The sequence below is a fragment of the Ylistrum balloti genome, unplaced genomic scaffold, assembly GCF_031769215.1.
Source record: "Ylistrum balloti isolate Yb309-2 unplaced genomic scaffold, AGI_CSIRO_Ybal_v1 Utg370230, whole genome shotgun sequence".
Classification (NCBI taxonomy): Eukaryota; Metazoa; Mollusca; class Bivalvia; order Pectinida; family Pectinidae; genus Ylistrum; species Ylistrum balloti.
This window is the reverse complement of record NW_026782190.1, coordinates 907,879-926,802: the sequence shown is the minus strand read 5'-3', so window position 1 is coordinate 926,802 and position 18,924 is coordinate 907,879. Positions and strand designations below refer to the sequence as shown.

The 18,924-nt window shown below is 36.1% G+C and overlaps 1 protein-coding gene across 1 annotated transcript; it reads right to left on the bottom strand.

The window, feature by feature from the left end:
• Positions 1 to 679: 679 nt before the first annotated feature.
• LOC132551978 (sorting nexin-24-like) lies at positions 680 to 13,736 on the bottom strand. Its single transcript, XM_060216121.1, has 6 exons — positions 13,660 to 13,736; positions 12,538 to 12,621; positions 12,061 to 12,165; positions 11,632 to 11,711; positions 5,177 to 5,268; positions 680 to 4,292 (listed from the first exon to the last, which is right to left on the bottom strand). Exons 1-6 carry the CDS (start codon positions 13,717 to 13,719, stop codon positions 4,219 to 4,221), a joined length of 495 nt encoding a protein of 164 aa, XP_060072104.1. The 5' UTR covers positions 13,720 to 13,736; the 3' UTR covers positions 680 to 4,218.
• Between the last annotated feature and the right edge of the window lie 5,188 nt (positions 13,737 to 18,924).

The window sequence follows — 18,924 nt, the reverse complement described above, 5'->3', positions numbered from 1 at the left end:
AATCAATAACAATATGAACGGGTACATTTCATTCTTACATCCCCTGTACCTTTTAAAGGTATATGGAACAAATAGAGTGGTGGTTTTACTTCTGTTCATTATACAGAGAAAAAAACATGTACAAGTGCATTCTAACACTTTAAAGAACACATACTTTGCATGCCAATGTTACAATTTGGGTTATGCTAAAAAAAATAAGGACATTATACCAACGGGAGATGGCCACAGACATCCCATCTCTACTCACATAAAACTGTCTGACAATTAGTTCTTACTACATGTACTATGTCAAGCAATGTTAACCATAAAGCATATCCAATTCACATGTGAAAATGTTAGTGATGCTTGTACTCATAACACTTTTAAAGTTAAGGTAGTTTTGCATAAAGATATCTGTGTTACAATACAAGACATCCTTAACACAGAGCTTAACAGAGATATGTCAGTCGTTTAAAGATATTTCAGTTTTAAAAAGATATCATTTTCATTTATAGATAACTATGTAACATTTCAATATTTCAGTTTTAAAAAGATATCATTTTCATTAATAGATAACTATGTAACATTTCAATATTTCAGTTTTAAAAAGATATCATTTTCATTTATAGATTACTATGTAACATTTCAATATTTCAGTTTTAAAAAGATATCATTTTCATTAATAGATAACTATGTAACATTTCAATATTTCAGTTTTGAAAAGATATCATTTTCATTTATAGATAACTATGTAACATTTCAATATATACCAGAAAAAATGTATTTTATGTACATATTGTAAAGTTTATGAAATACATATTTACCTATCTGAGGTGATGATATTAACTGACTTGCCACATAATAATGGTAATAGGGACAATCCTGTGTTACTGAAATACTGCCATACTAAAGATAATACTGAGAGATGTATTATATACTGTTAATACCTACAGAGGTGCTGTGTGCAATAGTGATAAGTGCATATGTTTCATAAATCTAGTTTTAGTGTTAAAATTATTCTTTCACTTTAAAAACAAAATTGATGTGTACTTATTATTTTCCACTGGACATGGTAATGAAGGAAATGACAAACAAACTAGACATGCTTTCATTCCAAGTCCATTGTTCCTTTTTTTCCCTTTTTTCTTTATTATTACATTGTAATATGCTTCCTCATGTTTTAAATCTATCTCCTTGTTTGACCAACAGAACGACTTTCTGCTCTTCATATTCACAATTTTTGTCTATATTGGCCAACATATAGCATTTGTTGATATATTCTGAGGAATAAATTACTTATATGTGTGTTTTCTGAATAATGCAGTTTCTTTCATTATTTGGCTCTGCAACTGTGTATCTTATTTTTGTATAGAAAGGTGCTTTGCATTTGGATAAGTTGAAATATTTTCAATGGTTCCTTAAATTTCGAGATAACAAGTTTCTACTTTATATGTCTTTTGAATAATTCTCGGTTAACTATACATGGCCATCCAGTATCATTTCAGCTCAAAAACATTGCTTTGCTGATCAATGAAATAGAGACTTCTTAGGACATGAAATGTATAGAAAAAGTCTGTGCCATCGATCACATACAAATATGTATATCTGACATCTCTAAGTCTTTCATCTCACACAAAATATATTGCATCAGGCCCCACTTGTATAAAACATCTCAACTTGAGATTTCCTCAATTTGAGATTTTCCTCAGCTGATATCTCCTTAAAAATGGCTTGTATAAAATTTTCTCAAAGAACAGGAGGAAGTCATCAGCTAGGATGTCCTGAAATTCCTTGAGGAATTTTCATACAAGATATTTTCAAGGAGATATTAGCTCAGGAAAATCTGGGCTTGAGGAAATCTTAAGTTGAAATATTTTATACAAGTGGGGCCAGTAAAGTTCTTTACCGAAAATATCAGAGACAAACATCAGCAGTGCTTGCAAAGAAATTAACTTCATTGTAACCAGTGTCTCACATCCTTAGAGTCCACATTAAATCTGTCACTGAAGTTGTTCTGGCAAATAGTATTTCTGTTTGTATCAACCCAGTTCCCTTTCGTTAAACCAGACATCTGAATTCTTTGCTAGACATCTATGCCAAGATGCCCATCATTGAGTGTATAGGAGTATATATAACTAGGACCGGATTACTATTTAGTACCAGTAAAGACTTCTATAAGACATTTTGTATGACTTTGGTTTCTCATCTGGTAATCCTGATGACCTCTGACTATAAATTTGACATTCATTATCAGATGTGTCTGTAATGTAGACAGTACCATTTCGGACTACCCATACTAGTGTTTGAATTAAGGATATAACTAGTTAAAACCTCACTCTGGAGGAACAACTTGGAGAACTAATACTGAAAACAGTTAGATCACCCAACACACATATCAATCAATAGATACCATCAAATATTTCCTTATATGACAAATGTGTGAAGTATATATTATAAACAATACCCAGATATATCAAATTAACAATACTATATATAATTTCTAATGATTGCACTTACAAATGTTGAGACCCCTAATTACTAGTAAGTCTGGTATATATCTACTGTATAGTAAAATACATTATATAGTACAGTGCTCAATACATTGTACAGTATAAATCTCATGCAGTGTATAATATACAGTGTCAGACAGTTTCCTCAAATCTAGAACGTATAATTACATATAAAGTTGGCCTTATTGGTCACTGCCATATTCGCATATGTAACAGCTGGTGAGACATTCCAATCTTAGGTAGATACATATAAATTCATTCAATGGTAGAAAGTTAGATATGTAGACAGCTCTGTGTTAGTTACACAATGTACAGAAAAACTGGTATGGACAGAGACTCTTTGACGTCTAGTTGACAGTATTACATGTATGTAAAACAACATTGTTAAGTCTCTTGAAAAAGAGATGATTGTTTAATCAATTCACAACAAAACAGATATTGTGGACTTTTTCATCCTTGTTGGACAAGTATATAATTGGCTTTAAGGGTGAAAGGGGTAATGTATATGGGTTTCTTTTACAACTTTGATTGTAATTCAATACTATAGGTACAATATACATCACAGCATACTACAGATATATAATTCAATGTAGGTTCATTAAAGTAGGAAGTCACAAACTAGACTAGATTGTCATAAAAACATATTTCACATTCAAGAGAAAACAAATTTCAGATGGATAAAAATCAATGAAAAAAAAACATATTAGAGTTAGAAGCTAGAGAGTAGCCTAAGCACCTTCTTTATAAAGACATTTTAAACCAAGTACATTAGTGTATAATGGTCAATATCGACCACTGGCTGCAAAAAAGTTAGTATTATGTCATTAATCAGGAAGCTGACTAGAAACAACATAAAATACAGCCAGGCCAGAGAAAGGTGCTTGTTTTCCAACAAATGGAAAGACACAAAAACACAAATCCCTAACCCCATAATTCGTAATCTGTTTGCTTTATGTATAAAAAATATTGATGATGTACAGATTTGTGTTGTATGGTTTGTGCTAAGTCCCTGCTATCAAGGAACACACACAGAGTAATCAAATTGTATCTGTAGTTTTACATGTATCTGTAAATAACTATAAACGTGCACATGAAAATCAACACTTCAAAAAAAAAAATGTAAATCTTTGTTTGAACAGATAAATGTATTGAACTTTTAGCCACTGAACACAGATGTACAATTTATATTTAATATATTGTTACTGGGAAAATCTGTTTGATGTTCCTGACTTGGAGTGACTCCTCCTTTTACTATGCCAAAGTTCATAGAAATATATTATAGGAGCTTTTTGCAATATCATCTTGACTCCACAACTGATTTTTTTATCACTACCTGCAGCAGAGTCCCGATGACCCAATACTATCAAAAATAATTTCAAAATGTATAAACTGCCAAAAAAATGTCCAAAATATAATTATATTTCTATGACTACAAAAGAAACTTAACAGAAAAATAACTGATTAAGGTCTGTAAACAGTATAATAAAAGTGGTGAACATTTCTGAACAATAATACATTTTACCTATGGAAGGGCAATAACTCTAACATAACTTGGAGATGTAACAGGTATGGTAGCATACCTCTTTAAAGAACACATTTAAGAAACAACACTGAAACTGTTTTTCAGTAAGTGTGAACAGCTATGGCATTATGTAAAGTTCATGACAAATAACTGAAGACATCATTGTTGATACAGGAACGGTCCAGATGTTGTGGGTACTGGGAGATGTTACCTGGGCTCCTCTGATTGAACACAATACAGCCCTCTGTGTACCCCTTCAGTGATTATATCACGAAGACTACCTAGCAAAGTTAAATAGACAACACTTAATGAAGATTATCTGACAAGACAAAAAAGAACAATGTAAGGCATCCTAAAATAAAAAGTTTAGCACAAAGGACAGACACTAATGCACAGTTATCACAAAACACAACTGATTTCAAATGGACAATAAATGCTGAACATCTTAAAACAGGATATATATCATATAAACTACATTGGAAAATGTTCAAATTGGAATTTTTTTTAAATATTTTGTTAATAAAACTTGAGGTAAGTTCAAATTAAGTTTTTGTAATCAACGTCATAAACCACACGTTTTATGTCGTCACATGGTATAGTCAAAAAGATTTGCTCCTTGATGCTGGAAGTTGACCACTGTTATAATAAATGAGGCAGAGTACAATATAATACATGGTCACCTATCAGCACCTCAGGTCAAACATTTTTGACTACATAAAATATCTATGTAATATATTACATGTACCGATACGCTTACATATACTGTATCAACATTAACTTCCTAGAGGGATTTATTTGGATTGATTTTGAGTATACTCTTTATCGATGAATTTATATGTCCTCTAATTGTTAAAATAAGTATAAGCAGACTTATCTAACTATATTTAACAACAAAACGTATATGCAACAAGCATGACAATTAAGCTGCACCAAAAAAGGTTTTACAGTAATTCTCTGATCTGGTACCATGTTGTGGTAAACTGCAGAAATGTCTGATTTTTTAAGTATTCAATGTAAGATTTGAAAGACTAAACAATGCTGAACAATGTCAATTTTGAACTCAGTTTCATATCAGCAGAGATATATACATACAAAACAAAAGTGGGTCTGCACAAAGAATTCTGATTTCTTAAACAAAGCTCCAGAATGGTAAGCCTCCACTTACTTTTGTTGTTATTAAGAAGGAAAGCATCAGGCTGGAATCCAATCATAGGCTGATGTGACAAAGACACCTCCTGGTCATCATGGGTCAGCGACCTAAGGAAATCAGATATTTAGTATATATAGAGACATCTAAAGGTCATCATGGGTCAGCGACCTAAGGAAATCAGATATTTAGTATATATAGAGACATCTAAAGGTCATCATGGGTCAGCGACTGGGGAAATCAGATATTTAGTATATATAGGGACACCTCAAGGTCATCATGGGTCAGCAATCTAAAGAAATCAGATATTTAGTATATAAAGGGACACTTCATGGTTATCAGAAGTAAACAATCTCAAGATATCACAGATATAGTAAATGTAGGGACATCTCATGGTTATCAGGGTCAGCAACTAAGAGATATCACACAAATAGTACATATAGGGACCTCATTGACATCAGGGTCAGCAACTGGGAGATATCATACATATAGTATATATAGGGACATCATGGTCATCAGGGTCAGCAACTGGGAGATATCACACATATAGTATATAGAGGGACACAATATGGTCATCAGGGTCAGCAACTGGGAGATATCACACATATAGTATATACAGGGACACCTCATGGACATCAGGGTCAGAAACTGGGAGATATCACACATATAGTATATACAGGGACACCTTATGGTCATCAGGGTCAGCAACGAGGAGATATCACACATATAGTATATACAGGGACACTGTATGGTCATCAGGGTCAGAAACTGGGAGATATCACACATATAGTATATACAGGGACACCTTATGGTCATCAGGGTCAGAAACTGGGAGATATCACACATATAGTATATACAGGGACACCTTATGGTCGTCAGGGTCAGCAACTGGAAGATATCACACATATAGTATATACAGGGACACCTTATGGTCGTCAGGGTCAGCAACGGGGAGATATCACACATATAGTATATAAAGGGACACCTTATGGTCGTCAGGGTCAGCAACTGGGAGATATCACACATATAGTACATATAGGGACCTCATGGACATCAGGGTCAGCAACTGGGAGATATCACACATATAGTATATGCAGGGACACATCATGGTCATCAGGGTCAGCAACTGGGAGATATCACACATATAGTATATACAGGGACACATCAGGGTCGGCAACTGGGAGATATCACACATATAATATATACAGGGACACATCATGGTCATCAGGGTCAGAAACTGGGAGATATCACACATATAGTATATACAGGGACACATCAGGGTCGGCAACTGGGAGATATCACACATATATTATATACAGGGACACATCATGGTCATCAGGGTCAGCAACTGGTAGATATCACACATATAGTATATACAGGGACATCATGGTCATCAGAGTCACAACACGGATATATCCCACATATAGTATATACAGGGACACATCAGGTTCGGCAACTGGGAGATATCACACATATAGTATATACAGGGACAACTCATGGAAATCAGGGTCAGCAACTGGGAGATATCACACATATAGTGTATACAGGGACACCTTATGGTCATCAGGGTCAGAAACTGGGAGATATCACACATATAGTATATACAGGGACACATCAGGGTCGGCAACTGGGAGATATCACACATATATTATATACAGGGACACATCATGGTCATCAGGGTCAGCAACTGGTAGATATCACACATATAGTATATACAGGGACATCATGGTCATCAGAGTCACAACACGGATATATCCCACATATAGTATATACAGGGACACATCAGGTTCGGCAACTGGGAGATATCACACATATAGTACATATAGGGACCTCATGGACATCAGGGTCAGCAACTGGGAGATATCACACAAATAGTACATATAGGGACCTCATTGACATCAGGGTCAGCAACTGGGAGATATCATACATATAGTATATATAGGGACATCATGGTCATCAGGGTCAGCAACTGGGAGATATCACACATATAGTATATAGAGGGACACAATATGGTCATCAGGGTCAGCAACTGGGAGATATCACACATATAGTATATACAGGGACACCTCATGGACATCAGGGTCAGAAACTGGGAGATATCACACATACAGTATATACAGGGACACCTTATTGTCATCAGGGTCAGCAACGGGGAGATATCACACATATAGTATATACAGGGACACCGTATGGTCATCAGGGTCAGAAACTGGGAGATATCACACATATAGTATATAAAGGGACACCTTATGGTCGTCAGGGTCAGCAACTGGGAGATATCACACATATAGTACATATAGGGACCTCATGGACATCAGGGTCAGCAACTGGGAGATATCACACATATAGTATATGCAGGGACACATCATGGTCATCAGGGTCAGCAACTGGGAGATATCACACATCTAGTATATACAGGGACACATCATGGTCATCAGGGTCAGAAACTGGGAGATATCACACATATAGTATATAAAGGGACACCTTATGGTCGTCAGGGTCAGCAACTGGGAGATATCACACATATAGTATCAAACATATAGTATATACAGGGACACATCATCAGGGTCAGCAACTGGGAGATATCACACATATATTATATACAGGGACACATCATGGTCATCAGGGTCAGCAACTGGTAGATATCACACATATAGTATATACAGGGACATCATGGTCATCAGAGTCACAACAACTGGATATATATAGTATATACCACATATAGTATATACAGGGACACATACAGGTCATGGACATCAGGGTCAGCAACTGGGAGATATCTCTCTTATAGTCTATAGAGGGACATCATGGTCATCAGAGTCAGCAACTGGGAGATATCACACATATAGTATATACAGGGACAACTCATGGACAATCAGGGTCAGCAACTGGGAGATATCACACATATAGTATATATAGGGACATCATGGTCATCAGGGTCAGCAACATATAGTATATACAGGGACACATATCGGCAAACATATATTATATACAGGGACACATCATGGTCATCAGGGTCAGCAACTGGTAGATATCACACATATAGTATATACAGGGACATCATGGTCATCAGAGTCACAACACGGATATATCCCACATATAGTATATACAGGGACACATCAGGTTCGGCAACTGGGAGATATCACACATATAGTACATATAGGGACCTCATGGACATCAGGGTCAGCAACTGGGAGATATCACACAAATAGTACATATAGGGACCTCATTGACATCAGGGTCAGCAACTGGGAGATATCATACATATAGTATATATAGGGACATCATGGTCATCAGGGTCAGCAACTGGGAGATATCACACATATAGTATATAGAGGGACACAATATGGTCATCAGGGTCAGCAACTGGGAGATATCACACATATAGTATATACAGGGACACCTCATGGACATCAGGGTCAGCAACGAGGAGATATCACACATATAGTATATACAGGGACACCTTATGGTCATCAGGGTCAGCAACTGGGAGATATCACACATATAGTATATACAGGGACACCTTATGGTCATCAGGGTCAGCAACTGGGAGATAACACACATATAGTACATATAGGGACCTTATGGTCATCAGGGTCAGCAACTGGGAGATATCACACATATAGTATATACAGGGACATCATGGTCATCAGAGTCAGCAACTGGGAGATATCACACATATAGTATATACAGGGACATCATGGTCATCAGGGTCAGCAACTGGGAGATATCACACATCTAGTATATACAGGGACACATCATGGTCATCAGGGTCAGAAACTGGGAGATATCACACATATAGTATATACAGGGACACATCAGGGTCGGCAACTGGGAGATATCAAACATATAGTATATACAGGGACACATCAGGGTCGGCAACTGGGAGATATCACACATATAGTATATACAGGGACATCATGGTCATCAGAGTCAGCAACTGGGAGATATCACACATATAGTATATACAGGGACACATCATGGATCAGGGTCACACATATAGTATATACAGCACACATGGTCATCAGGGTCAGATATATCACACATATAGTATATACAGGGACACATCATGGTCATCAGGGTCAGCAACTGGGAGATATCACACATATAGTATACACAGGGACACCTTATGGTCATCAGGGTCAGCAACTGGGAGATATCACACATATAGTATATACAGGGACACATCATGGTCATCAGGGTCAGAAACTGGGAGATATCACACATATAGTATATACAGGGACACCTCATGGTCATCAGGGTCACACATCACACATATAGTATATACAGGGACACCTCATGGTCATCAGGGTCAGCAACTGGGAGATATCACACATATAGTATATACAGGGACATCATGGTATCACACATATAGTATATAGGGACCTCAGGTCGTCAGGGTCAGCAACTGGGAGATATCACACATATAGTATATACAGGGACCTCATGGTCATCAAGGTCAGCAACTGGGAGATATCACACATATAGTACATATAGGGACCTCATAGTCATCAGGGTCAGAAACTGGGAGATATCACACATATAATATATAGAGGGACACAACATGGTCATCAGGGTCAGCAACTGGGAGATATCACACATATAGTGTATACAGGGACACATGGTCATATATACAGGGACACAGCAACTGGGACATATCACACATATAGTATATACAGGGACACCTTATGGTCATCAGGGTCAGCAACTGGGAGATATCACACATATAGTGTATACAGGGACACCTTATGGTCATCAGGGTCAGCAACTGGGAGATATCACACATATAGTATATACAGGGACACATCATGGTCATCAGGGTCAGAAACTGGGAGATATCACACATATAGTATATGCAGGGACACATCATGGTCATCAGGGTATATACAGCAACTGTGAGATATCACACATATAGTACATATAGCGACCTCATGGACATCAGGGTCAGCAACTGGGAGATATCACACATATAGTATATTCAGGGACACATCATGGTCATCAGGGTCAGCAACTGGGAGATATCACACATATAGTATATACAGGGACACATCATCAGGGTCAGCAACTGGGAGATATCACACATATAGTATATATAGGGACACCTCATGGTCATCAGGGTCAGCAACTGGGAGATATCACACATATAGTATATACAGGGACACCTGGTCATGGGTCATCAGGGTATATACAGGGACACCTTATGGTCATCAGGGTCAGCAGGGGAGATATCACACATATAGTATATACAGAGATATCACACATATATCACACATATAGTATATACAGGGACACTCATGGTCATCAGGGTCAGCAACTGGGAGATATCACACACATATAGTATATACAGGGACAAATCAGGGTCAGCAACTGGGAGATATCACACATATAGTATATACAGGGACACATCAGGGTCAGCAACTGGGAGATATCACACATATAGTATATACAGGGACACATCAGGGTCAGCAACTGGGAGATATCACACATCTAGTATATACAGGGACACATCATGGTCATCAGGGTCAGAAACTGGGAGATATCACACATATAGTATATACAGGGACACATCAGGGTCAGCAACTGGTCAGGGTCAGCAACTGGGAGATATCACACATATAGTATATACAGGGACACATCATGGTCATCAGGGTCAGCAACTGGGAGATACACAAATAGTATATACACACATATAGTATATACAGGGACACACATATAGTATGGTCATCAGTGTCAGAAACTGGGAGATATCACACATATAGTTTATACAGTGACACCTTATGGTCATCAGGGTCAGCAACTGGGAGATATCACACATATATACATATACAGGGACACACATCATGGTATATCAGGGTCATGGTCATCAGCAACTGGGAGATATCACACATATAGTATATACAGGGACATCATGGTCATCAGAGTCACAACACGGATATATCACACATATAGTATATACAGGGACACATCAGGTTCGGCAACTGGGAGATATCACACATATAGTACATATAGGGACCTCATGGACATCAGGGTCAGCAACTGGGAGATATCACACATAAAGTACATATAGGGACCTCATGGACATCAGGGTCAGCAACTTGGAGGTATCACACATATAGTGTATACAGGGACACCTCATGGACATCAGGGTCAGCAACTGGGAGATATCACACATATAGTACATATAGGGACCTCATAGTCATCAGGGTCAGAAACTGGGAGATATCACACATATAGTGTATACAGGGACACCTCATAGTCATCAGGGTCAGCAACTGGGAGATATTGCACATATAGTATTTACAGGGACATCATGGTTATCAGGGTCAGCAACTGGGTGTAATTTTGTAAGTTCATTTATCACGTAAATTTCATTAAGCACACCTAGTTTGTGTTTTTGTAAGTTTTTTTTTTAATCTCACAAAGTCAACTACATTATCAGACAATTAAAACATCCAAACACAACCTGTACTTACTCCATGTTGGTGGCGTTTGGTAGTGTAATACACAGAAACCGTTGTACAATTTTTGAAATGTACTCGTTCTGCACGACCCCCTGGAATCAACATTTTTATAACCTGAGAATATCATATTGTAAACAGAGAAGCTATCATATAAAGGAATTATCAGACGTGTTCTCCTTATAAATAACATTTCTAGGTAAGATACGGTAAACAAAACTGTCATTGTCATCTCAAAGTTTAATTCAATCTGACAGAGTAGAATTTCTTACATTAACGTTATTTTACTTTATTTCAGAAACAGAGTTTTACATTAGAGAGCATTTCAGATATCACTTTACATACAAATACATAAGATAAACATATATATATATGGAGGAGTAGATAAAACATAACACCATGATACTATGTCACTAATCAAGCTCCGATAGGATCAGTACAAACCTGTAGATAGAGCTGCAGTCCAACTCGTCTCTGTTCTAGCACCTTCGGATTCCATTTCATCACCTTTTTGGGTGGAAATTCTGGTGTTCTTATGATCTTTTTTAGCTGAAAATTAATGAAAACCATACCGTATAATTAAGACAGGTCAATATTGTCTACCCCAGATTTGGCTACAAATGGTGCAATTTGTATAAGGAAAAAAACACCAAAATAACTACATCAACCACAATGTTATATGTATTGAATATTTCTTCATTAGACTTCTTAGGAGGTAAAATTCAGACATTGTTCAACTTATTTTTATGTCTGACGGAGTATATATATATCACACATATCTTTAATTTGCTTGGAATATTGGAACAACTACCATGCAGAAAGTGATGACAACTCACTTTGTTTTGTTTAATATTCCAGTCACTATGATCTACACTTCATTAATATAATCAATACTATGGTATACAGTCAGGACATTTGTACCTGTTTGTGGAAATCTTCAAATTCAGAGTAACGCTTCTCTATATTGGTCAACCGTCCAGCAGCACACACTTCAACATTAAAGACCTGATACATGCAAAAGAAAGAGACTTATTTTTTAATGAACATACAATGTATTATATATGAAATGTGCGGTACAGTTTTCAAATCACTCGAATTTGTACTTCCCATTTTCAAAATCCTAAATCTTATAACATTCAGTTACAGGATCAATGTATGTATTTCCTTCCAAAAAGAAATGAAAATTGTAAGAATACCAATTTGAAACAAACCTTTACTTATCAATTACACTTATACAAAAGCATTTATTAATGAAATATGATACCTAGAGAGTTTGATCAGCCATTCTGGCACAATGAAGTTATTGTACATAGTATTGTAATAAATGCTTAATACATATACATTCATAACAGTTATTTTATTAATTACACCGTACCATGCAGGTGCATTGCACCACATGTACATGGACATTGTACATTTTGAATGTACATTCATGTATATCTACATTGTATGAGTGCACATATGTACCATTCATTCAATTCCCATGATCATTTAATGATGACAGAGAAATTTCAGTCACGAACCGTAGTGAATAACATACATTTCTTATGTGATATTGACAAAAATAAAATAATAATAAAAGTTACCGTCTGTACACCAAGACGGGTATTCTTCCTCATTCTGAGTGACAGATAAAATTAAGTTGAGGCATTAATACTCCTTTATGGGTGTAGCTAGGCATATTGTATTGTAGATATCAGCTGCACGATATGTATATAATTAGTATTGTACATAATGGGGGCGTGTCGTCCTTTGTTCATTATATCATGAATCAAGAGCACACGTATCAGTTCTAATTGTTTTGAACAATCAACTTGGTAAAATAGAAGTGATATTCTGACAATAACTGGTTCCACACACAATCTTCTCGGGAGGACAGCAGCACACATATCAGAATTTCCATATTGTCAGTATTGACTATACCCGTTAAGCACACAGCACACGGGGCAGCTAGTGTCGTATCGACCGTCACCTTTCCATGAACTAGTCTCTAAAATGAGAGATAAATGGGAAATATTAACAAAAACCTTAGTCCATACTTACGGTGTACGAATCATTGTGGTCACCGACTTTCCTAAAGTTTGGAACAGTCACTCGAATCATGAGGACTTCGTTTTGTTTACAACCGATCGACGAGTGTGAAAAGTCACTTGCACGCTTGCGTAATAAAACGCCGAGTGATTCAAGCTTGTGTACGACAGAGAATCTGCTGTTTTTAAAGATGACTGATTTGAAATTCAGTGGTAGTGACTAATCTAAGTCCATGACACTGTATTGTATCCGATGTAATTTAGAATAGCAAGAATTTGATGTCCATTTGATTGAATAGTGTCTAAAAAACGATTCATTGCTATGCATCCAACATCTAGTTACCCTTAACCTAAACGCATAAAGAAGATCTGTCATATACGTCCCTGATAGTACATAAAGCTCAGGCTTTCATATATGTATAAACGTGGATTTATTTCCAAAAGCCTCAATATCATCTCCAGAAAAACAAACAACAGAAGAATATTTTCACACAAGAGGAAACAACTGTGGAAACGTAACACTGATACTTAAACAGAGTTCCGAAACGTGACCCATTCATTATGCAACTTTCGCCTTCTGTCTGTGTGAAATTCTCCAAATAAATTACGGAAGTTACAACACACGTAAGGAAATATTCCCATTTACATGACCAGAACGTACTCAGTACAGGTAAACCATGCACAACCCAATTACTAGAAACTAGGAACCGGGTGTTCTAAAATGGCGAGAACCATGCATTTGTTCCCTTATTGGTCTAAACTACTGTACATGTAAGTATATGTTATTGTTCTGAATTGAGAACAAGGTTTACAAAAATGAAACCAGCTTGCATACAGATTATCAAATGTATTTAACTTCGAGATAATGAAATATTTTCCAAAGAAAACATGGTGTTGACTATAACACTTTCGGTTGCAGTCTTCAGCATGAAGCATGTCAAAGTGTTGTGAGTTTATTTACCACCTGTCGATATCCTGTACGAATATTGTGGTTTTAAGAACAGAGCATTGATTATCTAAGCATGAAACGGTAGAGAAGCGTGGTTCTTACTATCTAGGAATGGAAAAATTAACACAATAGGGAAGTCGGAATCATCAAGCGTTAACATACAGCCTGATGGAAAGCTGTCCCTTTTGGTTTAGGCCGTTGGTTGGTATCACTGACAAGACCTAGAAGGACAAAAACAGCTGTGAGATGGTGTTTAACTCATCATTTGACTCCTCTGTATCTAATTCGAGTATTGAGAGGTATTATTCACGTGTGTCTTTATAGACTAATTGAGGTAAGCAGCTGATGTACCCATGATGTGCAGTGTTTGCTATACAATCAAGAACACTATATAGAGTCATGGAGAAGGTCATTTTGGCTTGATTAGGATATTTTAGGTGGTACATTTAGTATAAAGTAAAATGTCATTATCAACGGTACTGGATAGAAAACCGTAACCATTATTAGTTGTGTTTCCAAAGGGAATGCCCTCCAGCCAATATCATGTGTTCGTTTTATAATATTTGCCGGACATATTGCATTGCACAAAGATGCTTTTTTAGATGGCACCAAGCTAACGTCAGACAATGCCACTCCAAATACAACCGTTAGCAACTCGAACAGTGCATCATCTATGCTTAATACTAGTGCCAATGAATTGAGGATTGGCTGATTGGACATCGGTAAACGCTAACATCTAGATAGATCAAGAGACACACCCTTATGTACACACTCAAACATTAAATAAATGTTCAAAGAATTCATGTGCATGGGCCTTTCAAGAATATTCTTCAGCATTCTGGTTTAAATCACTCGCTAAGACGTCCAACGAAGGACAATAAAGCGTCGTACTGACTCGGATAAAATACTCCCTGAAATATTACAGATATGAGCAACGATTAGAGCAAGGGTTGGCTAATTCTCAAAACCATGACCAGAATAGCTACTTTGTTGACCACTTAACAGGTATACGTGAATCAGAGAAGACTACACTGTAAGTGATACTATGAAATCCTCAGCGAATTAGTCCCATATTACCAGGACATGACAGTATGAATATCCGTTGGTGTGAATTTTTATACAACGGAATGAGGACTGTGTTTAGAGCCATAAGAAAACACCTACGGAGACGAGATACAGTGATCAAGAAAATACGTAAACTGTAAGCACTTTAATATGGGGGCTTATTACACCATAGAAAACACGCATTAACAGAACCTTGATTCAAACACAAATTTGAAAACATAGGACAATACTCGGGAACCCATGAAAAAGTATAGGGATGATAAGTCTAGGTGTTCTAGAAGGGTAAGCGCCCTTTACTTCATCGACGACAACCGCCATGTAGGGCTAAGCTGGACGTGTCACGACAACAAAACCATCAGATACTAATCAGCATCACACACGCACAGCTTCATATAGCACAAATACATATTTCTCGTTGAGATTATAATGACGACCGTAAAACTCAAGCATAAGTAAGGAAAAATGACGAAGAGAGATATTTTCCTATTTAAACGCTCATTTGGAGCATTCAATGATGTTACAGAATATTCCAATATCATTGGCTTGTAACACCGAGGCTCTTCCTTTTTAGGATGTACTTTCTCTATTGAAAACTATTTCCACTAACCATCTCTACTTAGTCGTAAAATATAACAACAAGGCAAATAAGCACGTTTCTTTATGAATCTTCATTCATCGCACATCAGAAGCATTGCAATTTGTACACCACATTTAATTAAAAAAGATATAACATGCTTTACTTCTGATGAACGATTAAGGCAATAATAGTGGAATTTATTCACGTCTCTGTCAATTTTCGATACAGTACACACGTACTGTCCACGTAACACCACTTAACAGTTAAGGCTGGTCATCACGACATCCCACCAGTGGCTTACATGTAGGTGGTCGGCCGTTAGGGTCGTTATAACTCCACCAGGTAATACAGTTAACGCCAACAGGTAAAGTTATAAATGTCTATGGCGTTCAACTAGGGTTGTTGAATCACGTCTTATTAAGTTATGTGAGGATACAGAAACAATAATGTTTTGCCTCACATGTTGTTCTGTTTATCGTTGTATATCTCATTAATAATGTAAATGTTGTGGCGATCTCGTCGTCAGATTCTACGAATGTAGTTTTACATAGACATTCATTTTCCGGGATCGAAAATTGTATAAAAATAGTCCTCATTATTTCGTACGTCAATATACGAAAGAGGGAAAGTTCAGGAAGGAAAGTCATCACAGGTATCTGGTAAGTAGCTAGTTAGGATTGATAATTTCCTCAAAAAACTACCTATGTCAAATGTTATACACGATTTTGTTGCATTAAGTTAAAATATTTCCCTTTACTTAAATTTAATTTTTTTCCTTATCCGACATTTGTTTGAGAAAGTCAGTTTCACAGTTCAATACGAAATATTCCTGTTCATTTGCACAAAACGATAGAAAATATTTCATCTTTTTATCAACGTATACCTACGGAAACCATATTCTGTGACATACATACATACAAACGGCACAAATGAATTACAAAAGTACACTTAATTAATTATCATTGTCTTAATGGACAGTATTTACAAGAAGGCTAAGAAGCAGGATTCCTATGTTCCTTACCACACTACCCCCTACATCAACCCCAACTAATGTTACATGTCCATCAAAAATCGCTAGAAAACACTGATGACTCAACAACACCAGTCTGTTAAAGAAATACATGTAGACTTTTTAGTTCAGCTTGTGTTAAAAACAGCCAAGTGCTATTAGGTTTTTTAAATTCTGAACGTCTAATGTTAAATTATGTTTCAGTAGACATTTGACATTTGTTATGTTAAACGCAATTAAAACGAAATATTGTATTTAAAATATTCTTTATTCATTACTTAAACAAAATATCCTATACATACACTACATAAAATAATTTAGCAAATGAACAAGTAATTATAATAGTTAATCTAACATCGTATGGGATTTTTCTACTCAAAAACCCATTTTATTTACGCAATGTACTCAAGATGTGTAATATAAATTAAAGAGTAGACATTTTTACGATGTCTACAGAATTTTTAGCTTTTGTTAATTACATGACAACAAAACAAAACTATGCATACATTTTGGTAGGAGTATGTTTTATCATACTTTCAAAATCACTCATCCGTGAACCATAAACTAACCATAAACACGGACATATATGTTGTTCCTGACACTAATTAAGCTATTTGTGTTACAAATAATTGCATTACGTTGTTATGAAAATGTCATGACCAAACAACAAGTTGTTATAAGTAAATTTGTTTGTAGATTTATATATTTGTTACGAATTGGCAACATTTATACTAACTATGATGTGAAAAACTATCGTGGATATTTTTTAGGGAAATACAACACAGACATTTTTTCATAATTTAAACAAATTAAGCCGTCTAATAGTACATATACATATAATTAAACATGTTTGGTAATTAATGAACGATACATTCATTTAATGAGTACAGAAGCATTTAGAAGTATATATGTAATAAAATATATCTGTAATAAGATTTTCTTTTGTAAAAAGAATGTGACATTACAAAGGTACATGAAGAGATAATGGATAATGTCCTCAAATGTACATTTGTTTTATCTTTTCTTTTTAAGAAAACCAATATTAACAATTAACTAATTTTATGTCGTTATCATGTTAGTATCCCACGCGCTCTATATTCTAACATTTGGGTTTTGATTTTCCAAACTCCCTCTCGGTCATTGCAGAGTAAATAGGTAGCTGTTTGAAGGGTAAAAAGAGTGATGTCGTGGAGACCATGAGGGTTGACAGGGATGATGGGATTTTGAGATTTTACTTTTAGGTAAAGAAAGACACAATATGATTATGAGAACGATACTGTTACAAATATGTGAAGTGCCGAGCTCATTTCCTCGACCAGATTTTATTCAGCGTACTCCAGCCTTTCCTTATATGTTCACTATACATATGAGTGCAACTTCATGATAGGTGCACGTCAAAGATACATTTACATGTCATGACTAGAACCCTCTCCTTCCTGCTTTTGAGACACGTTTTACTTATTTAGAGTAGATTATTGTTTTCTAGTCGAGAGAAGGGTCAGAGTTTGACAAATACATGCAAATGTTAAATCGTCGTAAACAATCTATGTTATCATGACTCAAACCAGTAAACATTCACTACTTACCATCATTTTCGTTATAAGGAAGTCTTTGAGCAGAGAATGCCATATGCAAAGAACTGAACCGTAATGTTTTCTCTATCTTGAAAGTCACAAAA